Source organism: Orycteropus afer, unplaced genomic scaffold (genome assembly GCF_000298275.1).
Source record: "Orycteropus afer afer isolate SDZICR_OR568_19922 unplaced genomic scaffold, OryAfe1.0 scaffold00113, whole genome shotgun sequence".
Classification (NCBI taxonomy): domain Eukaryota; kingdom Metazoa; phylum Chordata; class Mammalia; order Tubulidentata; family Orycteropodidae; genus Orycteropus; species Orycteropus afer.
The window spans coordinates 2480325-2507523 of record NW_006921700.1 but is presented as its reverse complement, the minus strand read 5'-3'; the positions used below and the strand labels follow the sequence as shown (position 1 = coordinate 2507523).

Here is a 27199-nt window from a genome sequence, read left to right as displayed (position 1 = left end):
ACTTTTTACTTGTCAACCTTGGGGCTTCTCAGCCTCAGCAGCCAGCAGCTGTCTGAGTGAAGAAATGCCTCTAGCTCCAGAGAGCTGGGAGCAGGAGGCAGAGCTGGACCCCAAGGTTGAGGGGCTTTCACCCAGCCCCTAGAGCCTGGCACTTTGAACTTGGACTAAAAGCCTCCAAATTATAAGAATAAACTCCTGTTTGTTAAGGCCATCTCATTTGTGGTATATTCCTGTCAGAGCGGCACTAGGGAACCAGAACACTACTTTTGTAGTGATACTGCCTCAGAAACCCAAGGAGGGCTTGCTATGAGTTGGATCCGACTCGATGGCAGTGAGTTTGTTTGTTTGTTTGTTTTTTAAATATACCCACATACTCTATACATATCTATATACATATCTGCATACATGTATATATACCGGCACATATATTTTCTGGTTGTTGCTGTTGCAAAGTTATATATGCCACAGAAATTACCAGATCCTTTTCTCTTGTGTATATCTTACCAGTACTATTTCTTACACAGCAATGAGGGCGTAGTTCAAAACACTGGATGACAATTTTTAAAGTGAGTGGCTAAATGTTGGAGCTCTGGTAGCATAGTGGCTAAGGCACTTGACTGCTAACCAGAAGGCTGGCAGTTCAAACCCACCAGCCACTCATCGGAAGGAAGGTTGGGCAATCTACTTCCGTAGTGATACTGCCTCAGAAACCCAAGGAGGGGTCGCTATGAGTCGGGTCTGACTCGACGGCACATAACAACAACAACAACAAATGTTGATAAATCTTGATGTGTGAATATTCACTTTCTATAAAACATCACATTACTAATGGATTGGTAATGAATTTATTAATAGTTTAAATTCCTTCACATTTCTCCATTTTTAGGTGCTAAAAACACTTTAAAAAAATCCACTGTAACATCTCAGTTACCCAGGAAATTTGAGGCACAAAGAGGTTAAAAGGAAATCTAAAATCCCAATCCTCCTTCTATCTCTGCACAGCCAAATCCAAGCTACTGAACTACCACCTCCTGATATCCCAGAAGTACATTATGGTCAGGGAGTATCTATTATTAACAAGGCTAACAGACAGCTCAAAGCAAATTAAAACAAAAAGGAGCGCCTTCAAGCTGACTCCAACTCATAGCAACCCCATGTGTGTCAGAGCAGAACTGTGCTCCAGAGGGTTTTCAATGGCTGATTTTTGTGGGGAGGCAGATTACCAGGCCTTTCTTCCAAGGTGCCTCTGGGTGAACTCAAATCTCCAACTTTTCTGTTAACAGCTGACTGCATTAACCATTACACCTCCCAGGGACTCCAAAAGCAAATTACTACTGCTTAAAATATCAACAGTTGAACTCTCATTAATACTCAAGAATATGTCCCCTGTGAAGTCTACATTAGAGAAACTACTACTGTTTGTATTTTGGAGATGAGTAAGGGAAGGCCTTGAATCATTCAACCATCCATTCACAAAAATCTCAGCCTCACTCTGCCTGAGAGAAGCTGTTTAGTCCAAGATTGGTCTGCCCTCTACATAGTCACTCACCTTCTAAGTCTATGTGGTGTAAAAGTTCTAATGTGTTGCACAACTTCCCATTTCTCTCTGCCCTACTGCCAGAGCCTTAGCCCCAGTCACCATCATCTCTTCCCTGAACAACCACAACAGCCTCTGAAAGGGTCTCCTTGCTCCCATTCCTACTGCCAATTTTCCACTAACCCGCCAGGGTAATTCCTCTAAAATGTAAACCTGACATTTGTTGAGTACAATGCTTCAATGCTATCTCCTGTCCTCTGAAGTCAAGTTTCAAATCCTTGGTGTGGCTTACAAGGGCCTGCAGAATCAGCCCAGCACTGCCTCCTGTCACTCTTGCCTTCAGTCTCCAGCCTCCAACTCTCTTGAACTGTTTTTGCTTTCTCAAAAGTTCTTTATTCATTCTGTCCCAACCTATGTTTCACATGTGGTGTTCCTCCCTGTTGGGAACACTTGCCCCATGGCTCCCTTCATCTAAATGACACTTTTTCTTTCATCTCACTGTAAATCTGCTTCTTCAGGAAGGGTCTCATGGAGCCCTCAGGCTAGGAGAGCTCCTCCTGTCAGGTGCTCTCCTTGCACCCTGTACTTTCTTCTTGCTTCCTTTACCCTGTGTGCACTCACCATCTGTCTCCACAAGAGCAGGGATTGTACATCTTCTGCATGTATTGCCAGCACCTACTCTAGTGTTTCCACCACTTGTCTATCAATTTGTTGTCTTGTGGTGGCTTGCAGGCTATGGTGATGCTAGAAGCTATGCCACCAGTATTTCAAATACCAGCACAGTCGACCATGGTGGACAGATTTTGGCAGAGCTCCTGGACTAAGGCTGACTAGGAAGAAGGACATAGCCAGGTCCACTTCTGAAAAAAAATGGCCACTGAAAACCTTAGGAATAGCAAGGAAATATTGTCTGATATAGTGCTGGAAGATGAGTCCCTCAGGTGGGACGGCACTCAAAATACAACTGGGGGAAGAGCTGTCTCCTGAAAGTACAGTTATCCTGGCAACATAGATGGAGTAAAGCTTTTGGGACCATCATTTGCTGATTGGCTGTGGCTCAAATGGGAAGAAACAGTTGCAATCATAATTTTATCACTGGAACACAGAATGTACAGAATATGAATCTAGGAAAACTGGAAGTCTGAAATTGACCAACCATGTAGTTAAGATGCATTGATAATTACTGGTGATTGGAATGCAAACGTTGAAAATAAAAAAGCATCAGTATTTGGAAAATATGACCTTGGTGGTAGAAATGACACTGGAGAGTACATGATAGAATTTTCCAAGACCAATGCTTTATTCATTTGCAGATACTTTTTTTTCAATGACATAAATGGTGGCTATACACATGGACCTTACCAGAGGGAATACACAGGAATCAAATTGACTACATCTGTGGAAAAAAGGATGGAGAAGCTCAATATTGTCAGGCAGAACAAGGCCAGGAGCCAGCTATGAAACAGATTATCAATTGCTCCCAGGCAAGCTGAAGCTGAAGAAAATTGAAACAAGTCCACAAGAGCCAAGACACAACCTTGAATATATTCCATCTAAATTTAGAGACCATCTCAAGAACAGATTTGACACACTGAACACCAATGACCAAAGACCAGATGAGTTGTGGGATGACATCAATGGTGTCATGCATGAAGAAAGCAAAAGGTCATCAATAAGACAGGAAAGGAAGAAAAGAAGAGACTCTGAGGCTTGCTCTTGAACCCAGAGTAGCTAAAGTGAATGGAAGAAATTATGATGTAAAAGAGGTGAACAAAAGATTCCAAAGGGCAGCTAGAGAAGACAAAGTATTATAATGACATGTGCAAAGATCTAGAGTTAGAAAATAAAAAGGGAAAAACATACTCAGCATTTCTCAAGCTGAGAGGACTGAAGAAAAAATTCAAGCCTCGAGTTATAATACTGATGGATTATATGGGCCAAATTACTGAATGATGCAGGAAGCATCTGAAGAAAAAATTCAAGCCTCGAGTTATAATACTGATGGATTATATGGGCCAAATTACTGAATGATGCAGGAAGCATCAAAACAAGATGGAAGGAATACACAGAGTCACTATAAAAGAAAGAATTAGCTGGCATTCAACCATTTCAGGAGGTAGCATATGATCAAGAACCAATGGTACTGAAGGAAGAAGGCCAAGCTATACTGAAGGAATTGGTGAAAAACAAGGCTCCAGGAATTAATGGAATACTCAATGAGATGTTTCAACAAACGGATGTAGTGCTGGAGGCACTCACTCACTTATGCCAAGAAATCTGGAAGACAGCTACCTAGCCAGCAACTGGAAGAGATCCATATTTGTGCCCATTCCACAGAAAGGTGATCCAACAGAATGTGGAAATTACTGAACCATATCATTAACATTACATGTAAGTAAAATGCTACTGAGGATAATTCAAAAATGATTACAGCAGTATATTGACAGAAAACTGCCAGAAATTCAAACTGGATTCAAAAAAGGTTGTGGGACAAGGGATATCATTGCTGATGTCAGATGGATCTTGGCTGCAAGGAAAGAATGCCACAAAGATGTTTACTTGTGTTTTATTGACTATGCAAAGGCATTTGATTGTGGATCATAACAAATTATGGATAACATTGGGAAGAATAGGAACTCCAGAACACTTAATTGTGCTCATGAGAAAACTGTACATAGAGCAAGAGGCTGTCATTCAAATTGCACAAGAGGATAATCAGGAAAGGCATGCATCAGGGTTGTATCCTTTTACCATACTTATTCAGTTTGTATACTGAGGAAATAATCTGAGAAGTTGAACTATATGAGGAAGAATGTGGCATCAGGATTGGAGGAAGATTCATTCACAACCTGCGATATGCAGATGAAACCACCCTCCTTGCTGAAAGTAAAAATAACTTGAAACACTTACTGATGAAGATCAAAAACTATAGTCTTCAGTATGGATTATACCTCAGCATAAAGAAAACAAAAATACTCACCACTGGACCAATAAGCAACATCATGATAAACGGAGAAAAGATTGAAGTCCTCAAGGATTTCATTTTACTTGGATCCACAATCAACACCCATGGAAACAGCAGTCAAGGAATCAAACAACAGATTGCACTGGGCAAATCTGCTGCCGCAAACTACCTTTTTAACATAAAAATGTCCATATGCAGTATAGAGCTACAGGGCACAAAGTCAGGATAACTCCTTAGCCACAGTGAAGCACCTTGAGGGATAAGGCGCTAGGCCTATAGGCTTGGGACCATGGTTGTGGGGGTCATCAAGCTCAACTGGCACAACATAGTACACAAAAACATTGTTCTATATCCTGCTTTGGTGAGTGGTGACTAGGGCCTTACAAGCTTGTGAGCAGCCATCTAAGATACAACTATTGATCTCTCCTCATTCAGAGTGGAGAAAATCAAATACGTATAGAAACGATAAGTCCAAAGTAATAACAGACCATGAGAAGCTCAGCATATACAACAACCCTGACACCAGAAGAAATAGATGGTACCGGCTACCACTGCCAATCATTTGGAAAGGGATCAAAATAGGAGATCCTGGATAGAATGGGAGAAAAATGTGGAACAAAATTTAAAAAACAAAAAAGACCAGGATTACTGGTCAAAAAGAGACCTGTGAAACCCCTGACATTATGATCCCTAGTCACCCTTCAGACCTGCAATACTCACTCCTGTGGGTAACTTTCAGCCAAACAACAGACGGGCCTATGAGTTGAACAAGTACACCAGGAAGATGCACTCCTTAGACCAACCAACCATGGGAGATTGGAAAGGCAGCATTTGCACAGGGAGAAAGCTAGGGAAGCAGAAATGCACAGGTGGGAAAGACATAGGGAAAGGGTGACTGCAGGGAGAAGGTGGGAGGAGAGCTATTACAATGTGGGGATTGTAATCAGTGTCATGAAACAAAATGTGTATGAACTGTTGAGAGTAAAATGAATCAGCTTTGTAAGATTTCACCCAAATCATGATAAAAACTTAAAAAAAATAAAGTGTTCAAGAGCAAAGATGTCACTTCAAAGACTGAGGTATACCTGACCCAAGCCATGGTATTTTCAAGAGCCTCACATGCATGTGAAAGCTGGACAATGAATAAGGAACGCCAAAGAAGAACTGATCCATTTGAATTGTGGTGTTGACAATGAATATTGAATGTACCGTGAACTACTAGAAGAATGAACAAATCTGTCTTGGAGGAAATACAGTGGAAATACTCTATAGAAGAACAGCTAGACTTCATCTCTCACATTTTGGTCATGTTCTCAGAAGGGACCAATCCCTGGAGAAGGATATCATGCTTGGTGAAGTAGAGGGTCAACAAAAAAGGGGAAGACCCTCAACAAAATGAAATGATACAATGGCTACGCTGATGGGCTCAAGCATGGCAACGTTGTGAGGATGGTGCGGATCAGGCAGTGTTTCAGTCTGTTATACGTAGGGTCACTACGAATCAGCACCTAACAACAACCCCAGTGTTCAGCACATGGTAGGCATTAAAAAATATTTGTAAAGTGGTAAATGTAGATGCAAGAAAGCATCATTTTCATTCACTTTAACATATGATAGAATGGACAGTATACAAAAACTCCAATTCCCTCTGAAAATGATTAAATGATTAAGTAGGTGCCAGCTCCCAGCCCTGCCACTAGCATACTGCAAGTGAAGCTAGTCTATTCAATTCTCTGAATCCCAATTTCTTAATTTGTAAAATAGGAACAAGACCCCTTACCACAACTGAGATTGCTGTTTTGATAGCTAAGGGAATCCTTGCCCAGAGTCTGAAGACTCCTGCTAAAAGACCCATCCTCCTTAGCTCACTAGGCTGCTTTGAGCAGTAAGATAATGAATCAGAAAGTACTTACTTTACAAGTATATAATGGAACACACAAAAAGAAGAGGTTGTATGCGTTCTCACTACCAAACCCATTAAAGCTCTACTCTGCATATGAAAAACTTCTAATTTGTGCAGGGAGGATGGGGGAGGTTGAATTCTTTGTAGTTCTTCATCTTTTAAACTCTTGCTAGATTTTCTTGGTTGCCACAAACTTATGAAACATTATTACACATAAGGACACCAAGTTCACTTGTTATAGATGATAAAATCCCAGGTCCTGAGTCTCAGTGAGTTTGCAGTCCAACAGAAGAGGCAGATGTTCAAGTTAAATATTGAAATATAGGCAAATGATATAAATAGGATATTCACAGAATAAAGTCATATGGTTAATAAACATAAGAAAAAATACTTAGCCTCAGTGGCAACCAGGGAAATGCAGACTAAAATGGCAGCCCATCAGAGTAATAACAACTAAGAGTTTTGATAAAACCAGAAAAACCAAACTCACTGCCATCGAGTCAATTCCAACTCATAATGACCACCATTAGGTTTCCAATGCAATAAATCGTTACAGAAGTAGATCTCCTCATCTTCCTTCTGTGGAGCAGCTGGTGGGTTTAAACCACCAACCTTCTGGTTATCAGTCAAATGCCTTAGGAACTACACTACCAGAGTTCTTTAAGAACTTTGATACTATGAAAAAAATTATGAGGATGTGAGCCAACAGGAACTCCCAAACACTGGTGGTTCTAATATAAACTGGAACCACTATTCTGAAGAAAGTGGCACGTCTCATAGAATTGAACATGTACACACCTAACAATCCTACCTGTACATGTCATCTAGAAACACTTCCATAGAAGTATACAATCAGAGGCACACAAGAAAGCCTAATGCACCTATCTATTTAACAACAACAAAGAAATACAACCCAAATGGCCACCAGTAGGGGCAAGAAATATATTCATACAATGGTATATTACACAGCCATTAAAACGATTGAACTAAAGCACAGTTCATGGACAAAGGTTGAAAAATAAGTTACAGAATGGCTGACAGAATTGTTGTTCTTGTTATGTGCCATCAAGTCGGACCTGACTCGTAACGACCCCTCCTTGGGTTTCCAAGGCAGTATCACTATGGAAGTAGATTGCCCCATCTTCCTTCCAAGGCTGACAGAATATGATACCATTTATATAGGACATAACAGGACACCATTCTTTGCTGTTTATGCATACATGAATATAACTAAGTGTTGTTATGTGCCATCAAGTCGGACCCAACTCATAGCAACCCCTCCTTGGGTTTCTGAGGCAGTATCACTAAGGAAGTAGATTGCCCAACCTTCCTCCTGAGGAGTGGCTGGTGGGTTTGAACTGTCAGCCTCCTGGTTAGCAGCCAAGCGCTTTAGGCACTATGCTACCAGAGCGCCAAAGCAAAAATGGACTGGAACACATTATTTCCATAGAGCTGGAGCTGTACAATAATGAGGCATGTACCAAATAGTGAGAAGGGAACAATCAGCCATGCCCAGCAAAATAGGAAAGGCTTTAGGAAGTGAAAAAGTGAGGTGGATCTTGAAGAGCAAGTGGAATTTTACCCACTGGAAAGGGGCAGAGGACAGGTTTACATTTATGAATACAGCATGGGCAAAGGGACAGGGATATTTAGAGACTGGACAAGTGTGAAGTGGCTAGAGAGCTGGTATGTGAGAGAAAACGAGGAGATGAGATGGCTAAAGTATGTTGGGAGGCAAATTCTTAGATTCTTGTGTGACTGGGTTAGTAAGTTTAAGTCTTATTTCTTTGCCTTAAAGGAAAAAACAAAAACCTCAAACCCTGAAAATTACCTCTCTGGTCTTAGTTTCTACTGCTTTTGCTCACTGTTCCCAGCCCCCTCTCTTGCTCCAGGATGAGAGGGTGTCTTTGTGGCTCCCAGAGGTGCATGCCTGTCCCTCCTCTAAAAACCTTTTTCTTTCCCTGAACATTTTATTGTGGTTTGGGTGGAAGTTTACAGAGCAATCAGCTTTCCATTCAACAACTGACACACATTTTGATTCCTGACATTAGATACAATCCTCTCAATGTAACAGCTCTCTTCCCACTTCTTCCCGGGGTTTCCATTTCCTTCCCTTCCTGCCTTCTGAGCTTTGTTTTCGGGGCAAATGCTGCCCTTTCGGTCTTCTTTGGTTGATTGTACTGAGAAGCACGTTCCTTACGGATGTTATTGTTCACTTTATAGGATTGTCCATTGACTGGATAAAAGGTGGTCTCCAACAGTGGGTTTAGTTCCCGGTATGAAGAGTGTCTAAGGACCATAGTCTCAATATCTATCAGACCAGGAAGTTGAGTCTTTTTGATGATTTTTAATTTGGTTCTACATTTTTCTCCCACTCTGTCCAGGGCCTTCTACTGTGATCCTGATCAGAGCAGTCAGTCTGGTAGCTGGGCATCATCTAGTTCTTCTGGTCTCAGGCTAGTGGAGGCTGTGGTCATGTGGTCCATTAGTCCTTTGGACTAATTGTTTCCTTGAGTCTTTGATTTTCTTCACTCTTCTTTGCTCCAGATGGGAAGAGAATAATAGTTTTATCTTAGATGGACACTCACTAGCTTTTAAGACCCTAGTTGCTACTTGTCAAAGTAGAAGGTAGAATGTTGTCTTTAAGGACCATGTTATGTCAAGTGACCTAAGTGACCTCAAGATTCTAACTTTTTAAGGAAGTGCCATGCTGTTTTCCACAGTGGTTGTACCATTTTCAATCCCACCAGCAATGCATGGGAATTTCAATCTCCCCACACACTCACCAACGTCTTTTTTTTTTAATCATTGCTGTTATGATCCTAAGCCTAGTAACTCAGTCCCACAAGGTGTTTGGTTATGGCTAAGAAGTGTGCAGAACTTTAGTCCATGCATGCTCTACTATGTTGTTGTTGTTGTTGTTGTTATGTGCCATCAAGTCAGAACCAACTCATAGTGACCCTCCTTCCTTGGGTTTCTGAGGCAGTATCATTATGGAAGTAGATTGCCCAACCTTCCTCCCGAGGAGTGGCTGGTGGGTTTGAACCACCAGCCTCCTGGTTAGCAGTCAAGTGCTTTAGGCACTATGCTACCAGAGCTCCAAAGCTCTACTGTACACTCAGATTTATCTGTAGCACATACAGATGTAGACACATCCTCTGCCAAACCTAGTTATTCTCATGGATATACTCCCATTCACCATCCCACACCTACTTAGCTTACATACCTACCTATGTATCCACTCATGAATTTCTGTCTGTTGTTACTGTTATTGCATGATTGTGTACGTAATAGTATTTACCAGTGCTGTTTTACTTTTATATACCTTCCATTGCCTTTCTGCACTTGGTCATATTGTGTCAACTTCCCCCTTACTGTCCTTCCTTTCACCTAGTTAATACATTGTCTGCTAACTAGCAAGTGGTTTTCCCTCCCTCCCTACGCCATGCCTAGTAAATCACAAACGAATCTTTCTTTCTGTACATAAAACCTTTTCTTGACTTTTTATAATGGTGGTCTCACGCAATATTTGTCCATTGGTGATTGATTTATTTCACTCAGCATAATGTCCTCCAGGTCTATCTATGTTCTGAGATGTTTCATGGATGCATCATTATTCTTAATGTTGCATAGTATTTCTTCTGGTTACCTAATGCCACTCTGACAGGAACATACCACAAATGGGATGGCCCTAACAAACAGGAGTTTATCTCTTATAGTTCGGAGGCTTTAAGTTCAAGTTCAAAGTGTCAGGCTCGAGGGTCTGGGTGAAAGCCCCTCAACCTTGGGGTCCAGCTCTGCTTCCTGCTCCTGGCCCACTGGAGCTAGAGGTGTTTCTTCACTCAGACAGCTGCTGGCTGCTGAGGCTGAGAAGCCCCAAGGTTGACAAGTAAAAAGGCACAGTCTCGATGTTACCAAACCACATGGCAGGCCATTAACTTAAGTCCATTATAAGTCCCAAGGTCGGCAGAGCATAGCAGGCTGCAGAGCAATGACACAGCTACATGCAGGGTCCAACCGTGCTATAGGCTAGAGACCATTCCCAAGGCTTCTTCCTTATATACAGGAAGCAGACCACATCCCAAAGTCAGCTACTCAGCTGCTTGTGGTAGATCCCACCATGGAGTTGATTGCCAGTCTCATCATGGGGAATAACTACCACCAGCTGTCCAGCCACTCAACCAGGCCTAGCCAAGTTGACACACAAACCTAACTACTACAGTATTCCATTGTGTGTATGTACTGTAATTTCTTTATCCATTCATCCATTGATGAGCACTTAAGTTGTTTCCATCTTTTTGCTATGGTCAATGCTGCAATGAACAGGAGTATGCATATATCTACAGTGTTATGTCTCTTATTTCTCTATGAAATATACCTAGTAGTGGAATTGCTGGATCATATGGTATTTCTAACTTTTTAAGGAAGTGCCATGCTGTTTTCCACAGTGGTTGTACCCTTTTACAATCCCACCAGCAGTGCATGAGACTTTCAATCTCCCTACACACTCACCAACATCTTTTTCTTTTCTAATCATTGCTGTTATTGTTGGGGTGAGATGATATCTCATTGTTGTTTTGATCTGCATCTATCTAATGGCTAATGGTCACACATATCTCTTCAGGTATTTCCTGACTGCCTGAATGTCTTCTTTGGTGAAACAGCTATTCATGTCTCTTGCCCCTTTTTTAATTGAGTTAGTTCTTTTGTTGTTGTTGTTGAGGTGTTGAAGTTTTCTATAGAATTTAGGAATTAGTCCCTTTTCAGATATGTTGTTGCCAAATTTTTTCCCTCCAATCTGTAGGTTTTCTTTTTACTCTCTTGGATAAGTCTTATGATGTGAGTAAGTGTTTAATTTTAGAAGGTTCCAGTCATCTAGTTTGTCTAGTAATAGTCTCTTGATTGCCAATGTTCTTTTAATCAGTGCAGACTGGTGGACAAATCACTCTGGTAGGCTGACAAGCTTTTAAACAGAATGGGGTCAGGGAGACCTGACATTGATGATAAATCATGCCAATTACCCTAGCCAATCCCAATTCATCCTCAAGTCACCTTTAATCCATATCACTGCCATTTCCTAGAGCCCACTGGGAATTCTGCCTCGGCCAATTGCCCTGGATACTCAGAGCTCCCTGGGAGACAACTGCAGTGGCTAGGCTGCAGAAATAAAGGGATGATGACATGACCATAACTGATTGCTTCATTGAGAGGTACAATCCTTCCCTCAGACAGGGACAGAGTAATCAGTAATCAGCTGTTCCTTGATTAAGACATGCCTTGTGTTGGTTATGGTCCTCTCAAGAGGCAGAAAACTGACTGGCTTTCTGGATACAAGGGCCCAGCTAGAGTCGGAATCTCTAGAAGTTAGATTTTCAGACACTGGTGATGCAGAAGTTTCTCCCTCCTTGGCAACAATTCTTTCTAATTTCACCCAGGGTTCTTCCTGGCTGTAATTCTTCCTTTCTGTGATCATATGCAAGATTCTTCTCAAATATAACACTTAAAAACAGCTCAAGGGACAGTCCCTATGATGGCAAAATCCACACTGGACAGAAGGAACCATAAGGACTTATCAACACATTTTCTAAAGTACCAATTTTCAAAAGGCAGAAAAATTAATGTTTTGAGTGCAAACCACTGTAGCACTTACTTAATGACACCTCATAAGCATAGGCTGCTTCTAGCATACATCCCTTCTCCTTAGATCTTAGCAACTGGACCACTTCTTGTGTGACCTTAGCAACTGAACCACTTCTTGTGTATTTTTGCTTATGGGTGTTAGTTTTCTAATGCTGCTGTAACAGAAATACCACAAAGGGTGGCTTTAACAACAAATTTATTTTCTCAGTCAGAAGGCTAGAAGTCTGAATTCAGGGTGTTGACTCCATGGGAAGGCTTTCTCTCTCTGTCAGCTCTGGAAGAAGGTTCTTGTCTCTTTTTGAGCTTCTGCTCCTGAGCTTGGCATCTCTCTTCTCCCATCTCTGCTTCTCTCACTTGCTTGTTTAATCTCTTTTATATCTCAAAAGAGATTTAAGCCACACCCTGCACTAATCTTATCTCATTAATGTAACAAAAACAATTCATTCCCAAGTGGGATTTTAACTACAGGCACAGAAGTTAGGATTTACAAAACATATTTTGGGGAGACATAATTCAATCCCTAACTGTTGCTCTCCCACCACTTCTCCCTTGCCAAAGTGCCTGCCTCCCTGCAGTCTACCAGCCTACTTAGGCCATAAAGGACACTACAAACATTAGATAATTTTAGACCACTGTAATTGAAAAAGCACACCCCCTGCATCTCATACATGTTTAGTAATGTGGTAATCTGTCTTCACTAAACTTCTGTCTTGATTAGCAAGTTCTTTGTTTCATCACCAAACATCAAACAGCTTCTTCCCTTCTCTATTTTGTCCAGAATAACTACTTGTTCTATTTTTGAAAGCAATGTGTCTTTGAAATCTTACTGCCTAAAAGACTAATTGATTTTTGAAACCAGAGAGCAAAAGCAAACCAGCTGAAAGCCTGGCTTCACTCACATTTCAGGTAAAAAATATGATGTGAATTATAAAGTATTCTCTTAGCTGCCTTACTACAGCACAGTAGGTGGTCCAAGGGAGGTCATGGTCCACGAACACCTTCTGCACAGGTACCAAGGCCAGGCCATACAATTCAGGGCTTAAAATCAACCCAACTAAATGCTTGACAATAGGGGATTAAATTATGGTAAAAGCATCCATTAACATATGTTTGTAGCCAATAAGAGAGTTCATAAAAAGTTCCATGATTGAGGACAGGTTTAAGCTATGAAGTTCAGTGAAAAAAGCTAGAAGAAAATATAACAAAGCACTAAATGATTATTAGCAGGATAAAAACAAAAAACAAACTCACTGCCATTGAGTCAATCCTAACTCCAAACGACCCTATAGGACAGAGTAGAAATGTTTCATGGAGTTTCCAAGGCTGTAAATCTTTACTGCCTCATCTTTCTCCATCAAAGTGGCCTATGGGTTCAAACCACTGACTTTTTGATTAGCAACCCCACATTTTAACCACAGTGCCGCCACAGGTCCATTAGCAAGATAATGGGAGATTTTCTTTTATTCTTCCTTATCTTCCAACTATTTTCCAGTGAGCCCTTGGTACCTTTCTAAAAGGTCAGAAGTTCTCACAGTGTGGTACCCAGACCGGCAGCATTAGCGTCATTATACAAATTTATGAGAAACTCAAATTCTTAGGCCCCTCCCTAGACCTTCTGAATCAGAAATTCTGGGCTGAAGGCCCACCAATATGTGCTTTAACAAGCCCTCCAGGTAATTCTGATGTACATTCAAGTTAGAGAACTAATGTAATAGAACAAAAGTTTTTCCTATTAGGTAAAAATGCCTTGGATTGTCTTGATCATTTCCCATTTCATACAACAGATACAGAAACTTGTTCTTCTTGAATTCTTAATAAAAAGGCAATGTTCTAACACTCAGAGAATGAAAGTTATCCAGACAGCACATCTCTGTAGGCTAGAGATTTTGTCTAGATAACCCATACAACCCTCTGGCTTGAGGCTCAGATTTCACTCCTGCACTTGTAAAGGAAGGAAGAGCTCCATGGGGCCTGGGAAGGTCCAGGTAGGGTCTTACTCCCCTCAGGTCCAAAATAATCTGAAAGGCTAACCCCATCCTGGTTACTTGTGTCTGAATTGATGGGGCTCAGGGCTCTTCAGGGAAGCCTTAGGCTGTTTTGGCAGCCTGTGGCCTCAACCTCCTTAATAAACCTTCTTCTTGTTGTGTGCCGTTTGAGTTGATTTTCAACTCATAGTGATCCCATGCGACAGAGCACAGCTGCCCCACAGGGTTTTCTAGGCTGCTTACAGGAGCAGATAACCAGATCTTTCTTCTGTGGAACCTCTGGGGTGGGTTCAAATGTCAATCTTTTAGTTAGTAGGAGAGCACTTACCTGTTGTGCTACTAGGGCTCTAATAAATTTTAACTCTTTTTTTAATAAAACTACTAGGGCTAGCCAAAGGGCCCACTCCTACCTGACTATAATGCAAATAATAACAAAGAGCGTCATCTTCAAAGGCAGGGAACTGGAGCTAGCCTGGGAAAGATGCAGACATTTAGTTCCACTCTATCAGAATGAAGTCTTTATAGAGGAAAGAACAAATAGAAATGGAGTTCTGACTCTCAAACGTGATTGGTTATAAACCAAAACCAAACTCACTGCCACTGAGTTGGATCCGACTCATAGTGACCCCTCCTTGGGTTTCCAAGGCAGTACTGCTACGGAAGTAGAACGCCTAATCTTCCTTCCGAGGATTGGTTATAGCAAGATCTGATTTTTAGGGAATATTTTGGACCTTGTCATTGCACTGACTGCTCTGAGCCCATGTATCTCAGGCCTTTATTATGGTGCCCTGGAATGGCAGAAGGGATGACATTATAAGACAGGATCTGCCCTGGTATCACACCAAAAAAAAACACCAAACTCACTGCTGTCAAGTCGATTCTGACTCATAGTTACCCTTCCTTGGGTTTCCAACGTGGTAACTCTACATACAGAAGTAGATTGCCCAATATCCCTTCCAACCCTGGCATTACAGGTAACTGTTTTCTGAGGATGTTCAATGATGCCATTTTATCACATACCATTATTCTTCACTCTCCTGGCAAAAAGATAAAATGCCCAAATATTTTCTTGGGAGCAAAAGAACATTCTACATCAGTTTCCCCATCCATCATGAGAAGTGACTTCCTGACTCAGTGGGCCCTCTAAAGCATCTAATTAACGGTTATGGTGGAGCACTGGTTTTCTGACACACGATGGCAGCATAGAGGGAGAACAGCCACAGAAGGTGCTGTTGAGGAAGGTGGGGAGGAACTGTGAATGCAACATTCAAGGATCCACAGGCAAGGGATGTGGAGAACACTCTGCCCAATACTGGGGACCTGAAGGACATTTTCTCAAATCTGTGGTTTGCAGGGCACCTTTATATACCTACTCTTCACTTAATGACTTTCTCGTTATCTGATATTTCACGTTTACAAATTTAAAATTTTAAAAATCTATTATTCAATTATTTTGTGCATTAATAATATGTATCTGGCAGAAACAAATGCTGAGGTCCAAGGTGAGAGTAATGCTGGTTATAATGGTTAAAGTTATGTGTCAATTTGGTTGGGTCATGGTTCTCAGTGGTTTGGCAGTTATGCAATCAATGATAGAATTTGGCAGTTATGTGACGATGTAATTTGATAGTTATATTATGACATAGTTATTCTCCATTTAGTAATCTGATGTGGTCATCCTCCATTTTTGCATAATGCCAATTTTCTAATACTGACTTTGTCTTTGGCACCTAACCAAGTGTGGTGAGGGTGGAACTGTTTCCTAACAGTGGACAATGAGGCCCTCAGGCTGATACGTGAGCTCTTTCCAAAGATTCTTGTGATTAGTCAAGGAGGACTTGACAACCAGCAATCTTGCTGCCAGCAGAAAAAACTCCAGCCAGGAAGGCTGAGAACTTCGGAAGGCTTTACCTCCATGATAGGACTCGATGCCAGGACCCTCTCTTCAATGTTGGTTTCACTGGCTGAGCCGCCGACTGTGGCAAAATAGCGCATGGCATACTTGGCTGACACTGTCTTCCCAGCTCCAGACTCCCCGCTGACTATGATGGACTGGTTCTTCTCATCTCTGAAAGAGAAACAGCTCTGGTCAGTTGCTGGCCATGAAAGGCTCTGTTGCCTTCCAAAGACTCTGTCAACAAGGGTCTGAGCCTTATCAGAAGCATCTCGTCTCAGGGATTAAGGGGAAAGGGTAGCATAAAAATTCCCCACCTTCCCTCACATGCCCACACAAAATCTAAAGTAAAGAGGATGGGGGAAGAAGTTTTAAAAAAGGACTTACAACCAGCACACAAGCCCTCTCCATGACCCAGAGGAAAGGAGATGCAGCCAGCTAGTCATCTCTCTTGAGTACTTCCTGGGTGCAGTGCATCCTAGATGACTCCCTTATATACATCCTCTAAGAATTTAAACACACACACACACACACACACACTTTCAGTTACATAATCCCACCTTTGTTGTAACCTAAGAACCTTATGACACCATATGAGCTATAATTTCTTCAAAACTGAGGATCTTTTCTTCTGTTTCTGAGCCTATCATGCAACCAGGCACCATTTTGAACATTTTTGTTCATATAAATATATCATAAAGGGCATGCTATTAACCTATGCTGATCTTGTCTCAAGTTTTTGCAGAAATTAGACAAAATATGTATAAATTGCAATGAGAAGGATTTGAGGGGTAGAAAGCAAAAAAAAAAAAGATACTCTACATCAGACCAAAGAAAACGATCTGTGTTTATTCCTTTAACACAAGACGTTCAAGCAAGGAATGAGAACAAATGCTTGAGCCATATTTAGGGAAGAAGGGTATGTACTTTGCATTGAATCCCCAGAGCTTCTAACAGCGTCTGCACAAATATGTATCACTGTACTAGAAGCGAGTTAGGGATCAACTAATCATCCCTCCCTTTCTTTTCCAAAGGAGGAACTTGAGAAGCACGAAGGTAGAGTTAGAACCTAAGTCCCCTGACACCAGCCAATGCTGATACACCTTACACTAGCTCCTGAGGCTTCCAGGGCAGAGCGGGCTACAGGCTACGGGGCTACGGAAGAAAAGAAAAGCGAAGCCATGGCAGGTGGCCTCTTTGCTGCCTTGCTAATTATCACATAGGTTGTAGTTTACCAGCACAAGTAAACAAATGGCAGAGGGAGGAAGAGAAGGCCCTCTCTTTTGTTCTGGGCCAGCTGTCAAGATTATGGGGAAGAAGGAAAGCTTCCCAACTACGGACAGACTCCATAAACAGAGCAGGAGGGAAGAGCACGGGGAGAGTTCAGGTGGTGCGGCCTTAACCTTCTGCCCTTCTTCAAGGTCAGTGAAGAGCTGCGTTATCTCAGCTCACACAAATCATCATCAAATGGGTGAAGGGCCTGGGTGAATAGAGGTGGCCAGTAGACACTGCTGAAAAAATGAAGCTGAAAAAAATAGATCACTCAAATTGGCTACACAACCAATTACTTGAAAATATTTATAGAATCCTACCTAGTATTTGGGGGATGGACTAAGCCGTGGCTTCCTGAGATCCCTTACAGTTCCAGGATATTATTTTTGCCAACAGAAAAGCTCTCTCTACTCTCCTCATTCCTGTGAAATCGTTCCACTGAAAGGTGGCCTCTAAAAAAGTCTTTGGGTTCTTTTATCTTCTTTTTTTTTTCCAATTTTACATTACATTCACAAGATCCTGGAATTGTGAGTTTTCCACAATGCCTTCTACTCTCAATGCCTTCATCATCAACTCCTTGAAGATCTGCTCAGAACACTCCAAGTGACCAAGAGCAGCATAAACTGGGCTGCATCCTCCAAAACAGACACAAACTTGATGCCAGTTTTAGAAGCCTCTGTAACTTCAACAAGCATAACTGGACTGCAGGAGCCAAACCCAAAAGTTTGGGGTTTTCCCCACAGTCTGTGGGTTTAACTTAAAACACATGGATCAGCACAACATGGATCTGAGCCTTTGGCCTCAGCAGCACACAGTTGGAATGGAGAGGTCTGAATTGTCTCAAGTACTTAATAAGGATCCCTAGGATGCCAGGATGGAATGAAACATCAGCTGGGGGGGTGGGGAGTGCTGCCAAGCCCACACAGGGAATTGGACTTTGAGGTGACATGCATAATATATTACATCTGGCACAGACAAATCGGCAGGCACAGACCAATGACACTGGTCACTTTTCAATGGCAATGAAAAGATGGGATTGCCCTGCACATTACAGAGCAGTAACTGAAAAGTCACCCACTGCTTAGGAAGGAGAGTAACTGATAGAAGAGGAAGAAAAGTTTGAGGGACAAGCAGCCTGCTCTCAGGGAAGTCCAAGCAGGGAGCTAGTTTATAGAGAAAAAAGGGCCAGAAACTCAAAAAGAGAAGGAATCTAGGTGGTGTGTGTGTGTGGGGGGAGGAGTGGTAAATGAGTACGTACTCAGCTACTAACTAAAAGTCTGGCAGTTCAAACCCACTCCGTAACTCTACTGCATACAGGAGAAAGCCCTGGTGAACTGTTCCTGTGAAGATTACAGCCTAGAAAACCCTATGAGGCTCCTGTACTCTGTCACATGGAGTCACTGTGAGTCAAAATTGAGTCAACAGCACCCTATAACCACAGAAATGTATATACATGGTCAAGGTATTGTCAAGTGTAATAAACGTCCACAAGATTTAAAAATCTTACATTTGAGGCTCTGCTTACCTGAAGGTCAGCAGTTCAAGCCCACCAGCTGCTCCACAGAAGGAAGACTGGGTATGATCTACTTCTGTAAAGATTTACAGCCTCAGAAACCCCATGAGGGTCACAATGAGCCAGCAATGACTCAATGGCAGGTTTTTTTTTTTTTTTGGGGGGGGGAGTGGGGAGGGATGGTCATGAGAAACAAGTATGAAAAGTATCTGCTACTAGTGCTAACTCCTACCTAATTTGACAGATTTTAAACCTGATGCTAACATTCAGGCTGAAGTCAGATAAAGTCACCTCTTCTTGCACTGTATGTACCTTCTAACACTTCCCCATATATACCTATTTAAAGTGCCTGGAAAAACTGATGATTTTATTTAGCTCCATTATAATTCTTTTGCACACACCACCCATTCCCATCTCTAGACTAGTTCAGGGCTCCGTGCACATAAGTTATATAGACATCATTTTTTAACAACTCATAAATTAGCTTTAAGGGATTACGTGCTGGTTCCAGGATACAGTCATTAAAAACAGACTTGAATTTGAACCTCAGATGATTTTGGACAAGGTACTTAAATTACTCAACCCTCAGATTATCCTAGTCCAGTCTCTTATGAGTTAGATCCTGTTATGGATTGAATTGTATCCCCCAAAATATATGTCAATTTGGCTAGGCCATGAGTCTCAGTACTATGTACTTACTCTCCATTTCATGATCTGATATAACTATAAATCTTAAGGTCTATGATGTTAATGAGTCAGGATTAGAGGCAGTTATGTTAATGAGGCAGGATACAATCTGCAGGATTAGATTGTATCTTGAATTCATCTCTTTTGAGATATAAAAGATTAAACAAGCAAGCTCCTTAACTACAGGAGGGCTATAACTACTCCCCAGAGAGCAGACAGAGCTGAGAGCACAGCACATCCTTTGAAGTTGGAGTCTGTGCTAGGTATCTCCTAGACTCAGAAGAAAATCAATGCCAAGATACATGTAGATCTCCAAGGAACATGGGCCCACAGATGTTGAAAGGAGGCAAAAACCTCCCCCCAAGAGCCCACAGAGAAAGGTTTCCCCTAGCATTCATGCCCTGAATTCAGATTTCTAGCCTCTAAATTGTAAGAAAATAGATTTATGTTTGTTACAGCATCCACTTGTGTTATTTCTGTTATAGCAGAACTAGATAACTAAAATGTCCCTCAATTATATCAATGCTCTTCTAAGCGGGAGCTCTGGTGGCACAGTGCCTAAAGCATCTATCTGACTGCTAACCAGAAGGCTGGAGATTCAAACCCACCAGCCACTTCCCAAAAGGAAAGTTGGGCATTCTACTTCTGTAATGATATCGCCTCGGAAGCCCAAGGAGGGGTTTGCTATGAGTCAGACCTGACTCAACGGCAGTGGGTTTGTTTGGTTTCTTCTAAGTGGTTTCTTTGGTTTAGTTTCCTCAGTCTCTAATGCACCCTAACACTCCTACCAGATTAAATTTCTAAAGCAAAGCTCTAATCACGTTTTCTTCATTCAGAAACCTTAAACAACGTGTTGCTTATCGAATCAAGTCAACACTCCTTAGCTGGGCATTTGAAACCCTCTACAACGCAGCCCCTAAAATTAAAAAAAAAAAAAAAAAAACAGCCCTTAGCAAGGACAGGGCAAATGGTGGTGGTGTGAAAAGGATACTGGGCTTTCTGTTTCAGGATCGGGCCTGAGTCCTGGTTCTGCCGTCAGCAGGCTCTTTGTAAGCCATTTCATCACACTATGGAGGCTACCTCTCACCTTACAGACTTGCTACTAGATTATATGAGATGACCTCAACACTTCTTTTGAGATGATGGCATTGTAGTTCACCCAAATGGGAGTACTTGGTAGTTCCTAAGTCTGGACATTTTCCCACCACCACTCTTTATGGCATTCTGAAATCATATTCAACAGACGTCCTTCGACTGAGGTCCCTTCCTTCCCGATTCCTTAACCAAGCAACACAGCAGGACGTTATTTCTCCACCTTTCACAGTTCCACATCACTTGCTTCATATCATTTTTAAGACATTGTCACATTCTACCTTATATTCAATGTCAGGTTCTAGTCCTTGCCTGGTCATGACTTGCTGTGTGACTTTGTGTTACTTCTTTTCTCTGGGTCTCCGTTCTTCCATCTCTAAAGTAAAGAGTTGTGACTGGAACACTCTAAGGCCTCCTCTGACATTCTGTGATTGCATGACTAGAACCCTAGTAGGAAGTATGTGTGGGAAAAAGCTCTTTGTTTCAAATTTTGTGTATTTAGGGCTAGTTGAGGGGGAGATATTTTAAGTACAGAATCCTACCCAGTGTCCTTCGACTACATAACCATTCATTCAGTTCAATCATAGAGATGACTCTGATGGCAACATAGGTCAATTTGCTTTTCAGTAAATCCTTTCCTCTTAGGCCCAACGAAATTCCCTTTATTTAGATAAAGTGAACCATCACCAAGAAATTTAGTTACCAGCTGTTAGTCAGGCCCAGGCTTCTTCAGGAAGTGATGTACCACCCCAAACAAGAAAAGACCCCTGAAGGCCTATCTATGTCCCATGAAATCACACAGGATTTTGAAGCCAGAACTTATCCATTGTCCAGCTTCCAGGTAGAATACCCCACAATTACCACACACACACACACACACACACAATCACTCCCCAGTTCAATACGCTCTCAGAGGTTCAACTGCTGCTAACCCTTCCTACCCCTCCTATATAACCCAAGTCATGTGTTAAGCTCAGTAACTGAGCTGGGCCCCTGTCCTCTATTGCTGGCCAGGACTGCTGTAAGGAGAACAGTCCAGGTAGCTGTGGTGGCACCACAGAAGAGCCCTGTTGATCAGCCAGGAAGATACTCCAGGGAGCTCTGTTGTGAGAAACCTCGCTGCATGTTGTCTTGTTTGGGTTTCCTGCAGGGAATAATCTGTCACCCGTGGCCTCCCAAGCAGCAGTACGTACACAGAACCCACAGGTAACACTGCTCAAGCAGTCCTAGAGCTGAGAGAGAAGTGCCGGCAAAACTCCAGAGGTTCAGCTTCACAGCACTGCAAGGCCAGGGACCCACCTGTGCAGCTGTGTGGCACCCCGTTCTTACACCTGGCACAATGTGCTCTAACAGTGAGTCCCATGACACACCGGTTTAACTGGGAGACCACTGAGGGAAGGCACTGGGCTTTAACCTTGAATCCCAGAGCTCCTGGCACCGAAGCCCATCACCCCTTCCCCAAACACTTCGCTACTCCTCCCACCATTGTCTCCCTACTAGAGCACACTCCCCCACGCTTTCTCCACGTAAGTGGCACCAGCTTCCAGTCATTCTCTCCAGCCAGAAACCAAGGAGTCATTGTGGACTCCTCCCTTCCTCTCAAATCACATTTTACCATGTCCTGTTGAATTTATCTCCAAAATATAATCTGCTCTCTTCTCCAGACCTCTTAGTCCAAGCTACCATCGTCTCTAATGTGCATTACAACAGCAGCTTCCTAACCTCTACCCTGACCTGCCTTTAATACAGCCTTATGCAGCCATCAGAAAATGAATATTGGATCATATCTCTCCCCTGCTTTAAACCTTCCAGTGCCATCCCACCGCCTCCAAGTAAGATCCAGCCTCAACTGTGTTCAAGGCCCCCTGCTACCCAGCACCTCCCTTTTCAGATTCATTGCATGTCACTCTTTTCTTTGCTTAAATATCCAGGCAACACAGGGTTCCTTTCTTTATTTTCTCCTGCTTTATGGCTGCCTTAGATCTCACAGCCCTTAATGCCTGGCACTCAATCACATTATGTCTTACAGCCCCTCAGGTATTACTGCTTTTTAAAGAAATTAACTAACCACCACCTGTTTACATCACGCTTGAATGGCATACAATACTCTTCACCATGTACCCCTTTAGGATACTAGTCTTCTCATTTTAAAGAGGAGAAAAGAAGCCACATGATATGCCTAGGGTTCCTCAGCTAGGGGACATGGAGCTCAAACCTGGACACAGTCCTCTGTCTCCTTCCACAATTTTCTCCTGGATTAATGCTGTGACTTCTCGGTGTTACTCCTTTTGTTTGTTTCTTTCTTCAGCTTTATTTTTCTTCTTTTTTCTTAAATTGTGATTTGGGCGAAAGTTTACAGAGCAAATTCACTTTCTACACAGCTGCTCACATACACTTTATCTCATGACACTGATTGCAATTTCCCACAATGCAAAAGCTCCCCATAATTACCTCCCCATAATTTCCTCCTCTATATTATTCTTACACTCCTCCTTGTACAACAAAGCACCTGGTAAAGAACCTCTAAGTAACAAATTTAGCCTTGGAACAAAGATTGGGTAAGAATCTGGGGTCCTCAGCTCTGGGTGGCTTAATATCACCTTCTCAACTGAAACATCACTTCCCTGGCCACTTATCTTCATAACATGTACTATACAATTTACTAATATTTTACTCATCTACTTAGTATTCCTCCTACCCTTCTCTCTCCCACTAGAACTTAAGTCCCATGATAACCCAATCTCAAGTACAAAGACTCAGATCTGCAATCCAGAATGTGGACTGTGTTAAGAGAAGACCCCTAGGCAAGGTCTGCCATGTATAGTGGCACCGGCTGAGCCCAGTGTCTGGTATCCTCTAGAGCTGTGCAATGCACAGCCTGGAAAATTGAACTTGGGGGTCCCAGCCCTGTGCTCAGTCTTCCCATGGCTCACCCACGGGAAGGAGACTGACTGTGGGAGTTCCCTTGGCCTCAGACAGGTGCAACTTTACTTCCCTGGGTTGGGAATCCTTGAGAGAGGATGGATAGAAGGGAAAATGCATGCTAAAGTCCCCAAGACACAGCTCAGTTACAAGACAGGAAGGAGGAGGAAGCCTGGTTTGCCAAGGCATAACAGGAAAGACACCCCATCCCCGAACACATCATTAAGCCCCTCGTCTTGTTTTTTCCTCTAGTGACCAATCATCTAAAAATTTGGATGTGTCAGTAGAATACATCCTCTGCACTAATGGGATGATCAGTCTATTTCTTGCCTTGTCTATGTCTTACTCTCTAATTATATTTTTAACACCATCATCACAACACATATCAATCTATAATGGTGAAGATGACTATGCTGAAGATTGGGGATGCAAAGGATTTTTTTTAAGCATTTCTGTTCAGCAAAGATACTTGTGTCAGTACCACAGACAGCAGTAATTGGTAATAATTAATAGGAAAAATATAATTTCTAAAATGAGAAAGATTACCATCTAGACTAGACAAGGAACTTCTGCAAATCAACAAGAAAAAGAACCTGAAGAGAAAAAGAGTGAAAGATACAGGAGAGACTATAAAGAAGAGGAAAGCTAATAAGCATAGGGCTGTGTTCATTAGCAGTCAGAATGCAAGTTAAAACTGTAAGATCGCTTTCAACCACTGAAAGTCTAGGAGGCCATCAGTACTTAAAGCAGACAAGGATGTGGAATTATAGGAACCTTTCTGTACTGCTAGATGACATGTCATCTGCTGCAGCCATTCGAGGCAGCAACCTGGCCCCACTTTATCAAATTAAGACACCACACATCCTATGACCTAACAGTTTTGGTCCTTCACATTCATTCCAGGGAAATTCTTACACAAGTGCCTAAAGGGATATGTACTCCAGAAAGTGTCTATGAGACTATCTTCTGGGTTTAACTATTCTTCCACCATACAAAACTTTCTTCAGTACTAATGCACAAAATCCATGAAGCAGTGAGGTTTGAGATGGTGGGGAATTAGAAGCAGTCTGGGTCTCTATCATGGGAAGAAGAGAAGGGTAAAATGTGGTGGATACACCCACAAATACTGAATATAAAAGAACACATTAGATGTACATAAACAACACTGGTGCATCTTAAAAGCATCGTGTTGAGCAAAAAAGGAACAGGATGAAATATAACAATACATTTACATAAGTTAATGTTTACATACAAAACAATATATATCTGTAAGAACATGTGTACATAGGAAGATATTCTTTTTTTTTCTTTTTCTTTTTCATGGTTGTATATGGAATAGCATTCAACTTGTAGTGGCCTACAGTGAAGGAAGTAAAAGAGTGAAAAGGAAGCAATGGCGGCAACAGTAGGCCTAGTCCTAGAGCAACTCACATCCACATGCACCAGAGATAAGTACAAGACTGTTCAGAGCAGGCCCAAACTGGGACCACCACCCACATCCATCAACAGTAGGATGGATAAATATATTATAGTAGGTTGATACAAAGGAATAGTCTACAGCAGTGAAAATGAATAAGCTAGTGATACAGGTAATTAACATGAGTGAATCTCAGAAACAATGCTGACTGAAAAATGACCATGCTATATATGGCATGACACTATTTTTATAAACTAAAACAAGCAAAGTGAAATAATAAATTGCTTAGGTATATAAGTATACAAAACAATATTGATAAAAAATTATATATAAAACCTAATATAGGGGAGGAAGTTAGGTTGGAGGAGCTAGGTTATAGCTGGAGGAGATAGGATAGTAGTCAGGTGGAGGGCAGAATTAGATTGGGGGACAAAATTAAGTTATGTGGGGAGGGGGAGAGCAAGGTTAGGAGTACTGAAGTAGGTCAGAATGTAAGTAAAGTTAGGTGAGAAGGTCTGAGGAAACCAGTGTGGCACAGAGCTATATTAATGCAATTATTCTAAAGCTAAAAGGTTTCCTCCCAAGGTTGAGAGTGTTATAAAGAACATTTCTGCTATCAGAAGGGGCTAAGTGACTGGTACACCATCTGATCTGCAGCCTATACAACTATGAGACCAGAAGAACTAGATGGTGCCCGGCTACCACTGTTATCCACTTGGAAAGGTATCTATGTAGGAGATCCTGGATAGAGAGGGAGAACAATGAACAAAACTCAAAATCATTTGGAGGAAAAAAAAGGGGTGGGGGACCAGGTTTGTTGGTCTGATAGGGCCTGGTGGAACCACTGAGACTATGGCCCCTAGCTGCCCTTCAGGTCTGGAATTGAACCCACACCTATGGTTTCCAGCCAAACAAAAGACAGGCATATGAGTTGAACATTTACCTTAAGTAGATACACTCTTTGGAGAGAACAATCACGGGAGAAAGATGGGCTGCTTATGCACAGGGAGACAGCTCAGGGGGCAGGAGTGCACAGAGAGATGGACACTGGGAAGAGGTAACTATGCGGAGGAAGTGGGAGGGGAGCTGTTGCATTGTGGTAAACTGTGGTCAATGTCATGAGACAAAGTGTATGTGAACTGCTGCATGGAAAGTGAATTTGCTCTGTAAATCTTCACCCAAATCACAATAAAAAAAAGAAGAAGAAGAAGAAGAAGAAGGGGCTAGACCTGGACTCTCCAAGTCAGAGAGTCTATAAACCCTTCCAACATGACAGCCAGCCAGGCCTGAAAGTGGGAGGAGGGAGGGCACCTGGGTCGGAGCCCTGCAGGCCCAAGGAGGCATGAGAGAGGCAGGGGGCCTTCCCTCACCGTCAGATGTTGATATCCTACCCTCAACATCCTCCTCTCTATGGTTAGGTTGGGTGCTCAGTCACAGCCCAGGACTCCAGACAGGCCAATGAGGAAGATCATCATAAACAGTCATTGGAAACTGCTTAATTGGTATTTAGCAGTCAGAGTCCAAGTGTCTACTTGTAAGATGAAAATGAACCTCTGACAGCATAGGAGATAAGCACTTAATATCCCAGTGTTGGTCTCCCTTTCAGCTTCAGCAGCCCTGGGAGCACTAAGTTCTATTTATAGCCCTCCTAGGGATAACTGCAAGGAGCCTTGGTGGTACAGTGGTTAAAGCACCTGAATGCTAACAAAAAGATTGTCAGGTTCAAACCTACTAGCTGCTATGTGGGAGAAAGATGTGGCAGTGTGCTTCTGAAAAGATTTACAGCCTTGGAAACGCCACAAGACAGTTCTGCTCTGTCCTACTGGGTTGCCATCAGTTGAAATAAACCTGATAGCCATGGGCTTAGGTATAACATGATCTAGGTAGCAGCAAAATGAATCCATCCTTTCCACAAACTCGCTGTTCCTGACTGAGGCAGTCCCCATCCCAGATGTGACAGCATCATCACAGAATGTCAGAGCTGGCAAGAGCCTCAGGGAGCACCATCCACCAAGCCCAGTTCCTCATTCACTGCAGATAAGCAAACTGAGCCCAAGGCACTGTAGTGACTGCTCCAGCCAGCAGAGGCAGAAAAGGGTGAGCCCTGGTGAGTTAACGCGAAAGGGTGTGTTTCCTTGCCCATAAACTAAGGGGTTGAAGATGCTTGCTAAGACCTCCTGTTCTGCCTACAGGCTGTGATTTCAGATCCAGGTTATAGGTGAGCTATGTGATACACATTCCACACCAACTGCATTTATCTGCTAATGCCCTGCGGTGTAGTAAATTACTTAGTGTGGCTTTTCTACCCATAAGTCTTTGTAAACTCCAAGGTGGGATTTTCTATGAGCAACTGAGGAGCTCCTGATTGCTGA

The 27199-nt window shown here is 42.3% G+C and overlaps 1 protein-coding gene across 1 annotated transcript in view; it reads right to left on the bottom strand.

Annotated features, from left to right (window-relative positions):
* Positions 1-27199, bottom strand: part of MYO5B (myosin VB) — a 351393-nt gene that overhangs the window by 245223 nt on the left and 78971 nt on the right. The window contains exon 6 of the mRNA XM_007943854.2: positions 15942-16098. Coding sequence (XP_007942045.2) covers positions 15942-16098 — 157 coding nt within the window. The remainder of the gene's footprint in view (positions 1-15941; positions 16099-27199) is intronic.